Source organism: Merops nubicus, unplaced genomic scaffold, assembly GCF_000691845.1.
Source record: "Merops nubicus isolate BGI_N331 unplaced genomic scaffold, ASM69184v1 scaffold41081, whole genome shotgun sequence".
Taxonomy (NCBI): domain Eukaryota; kingdom Metazoa; phylum Chordata; class Aves; order Coraciiformes; family Meropidae; genus Merops; species Merops nubicus.
In genome coordinates this window covers 1-1,447 of record NW_008589734.1, presented here as the reverse complement: position 1 = coordinate 1,447, position 1,447 = coordinate 1, and the positions used below count along the sequence as shown (strand labels likewise).

General features: G+C 58.1%; 1 protein-coding gene across 1 annotated transcript in view; it reads right to left on the bottom strand.

Moving 5' to 3' along the window:
• LOC103781952 (tumor necrosis factor receptor superfamily member 10B-like) overlaps positions 1-946 on the bottom strand; it is a gene marked incomplete at its 5' end in the record, with an annotated part of 8,374 nt that extends 7,428 nt beyond the window's left edge. Inside the window, 2 exons of the mRNA XM_008949680.1 lie at positions 27-124; positions 850-946. Coding sequence (XP_008947928.1) covers positions 27-124; positions 850-946 — 195 coding nt within the window. The remainder of the gene's footprint in view (positions 1-26; positions 125-849) is intronic.
• Positions 947-1,447: the final 501 nt, after the last annotated feature.

Here is a 1,447-nt window from a genome sequence, read left to right as displayed (position 1 = left end):
CGCTGCCTGGAGGCCAACCACCCTCCCAAGCCGTTCTCATGGCCAGTGTAAGTCTCCCCCTCTATGCACGGGACACATCTTCCTCTCGAGTGGGGAGCACTGCAGTGCTCGGCGACGTAGGTACCTGTGGGAGAGGAGAGCCTGCAGCAGCCCCACCGGGTGTTACAGCACTCGGCCGCTCCGGGAGGCAGCTCAAGCCCTCCGGGCGAGTGCCGGCGCAGCAGGGCGGAGACACGTTCCCAGATCCCCGCACACAGGGAGCCGTGGCCAGCGAGGCCCCGCCGAGGGCACTGACTCGCTGCGGGTCACCCCTGTGGCCAGCGCCATCTCTGAAGGAACACAGAATGGGCTGGAGAACAGCTGGTTCTCTGCTCCTTGGCCCAACTGATCATTAAATACACCCCATACCCTCCGATACTACCTAAGGGCAGGTTTCTTGGCACAGAGCTCCTTAACTCTGCACACATGGAGCAAGAGGGAAGAGCAGAAGCAAACCAAAGTTCTACCTACAGATACAGAAATATTCAAATTCCCCTGGGCCTGTTCTTTGTGTTAACTTAAAAAAAAAAACCACACACCACAAAGCAACACACCACCAGCCCCCAGCTTTGAACACCCTCGACAGCAGGCAGAAGGCTCTCTGCCTTGCTCACTGCCAACGCCCCTCTCCCAGTCAGCTCCTGTTGCTCAATGGGTGCTCGCTTCAAACCGGAGCTCAACCTTCACAGCACCGAGATGCCACCACAGCTCCAGCCGTGCCCTGCACTTTCACCGGACGTGAGCTAGAAACCGACGGTGATGCAATCAGTTCCCCAGGGAAAACCCGGCCCTGGCTGCCCCAGCTCTCACCTGCTGGGCAAGAGATGCAGCAGAGACCTTCGTGCAAGTAGGTGCCCTGCCCGCAGTGCTGCTCTGCTCCCGTCCCGAGCCTCAGCAGCAGCGTGACCTGCAGCGGAGACAAACAGGCACGGGTGATTCATTCATCCTCCCGGGAGCCGATAACCATCGCGGGGAGACGTTCCCGCGAGGACTTGGAAACACGTTCGGAAGTTTACCCAAAGCCACAAAAGGAAAACCAAACTAATTTCTGCTAAGTGTGCCGCTCGCCGTGCTAATTGCGATCACAAAGCCGGGGTGAGAGCAGCGGCTCACAGATTTTAGGCAACTGTTGCCCCAGATCCCTGCCTCCATTTTAAACTTCTGTGCTCTTTGTATTAATTCACTGCACTTGAACCTCGGCGGCTGAGGTTTCTGCCAGGGGCGAGGGACTCGGTTGTGCCTCCTCTCATCTTCTTAATTCAGGAGGGTCGGTGTCGATCTTCCTCCAGCAAAACGGAGGAAACGCCCCAGAGACCTCATCCAACACTTCTCCCCGGCTCCGCAATCTTAAGCAGAAAACGAGGAGTTGCGTCGCCACCAGACCCGACCCACCGTAGGAGAGGAGCGG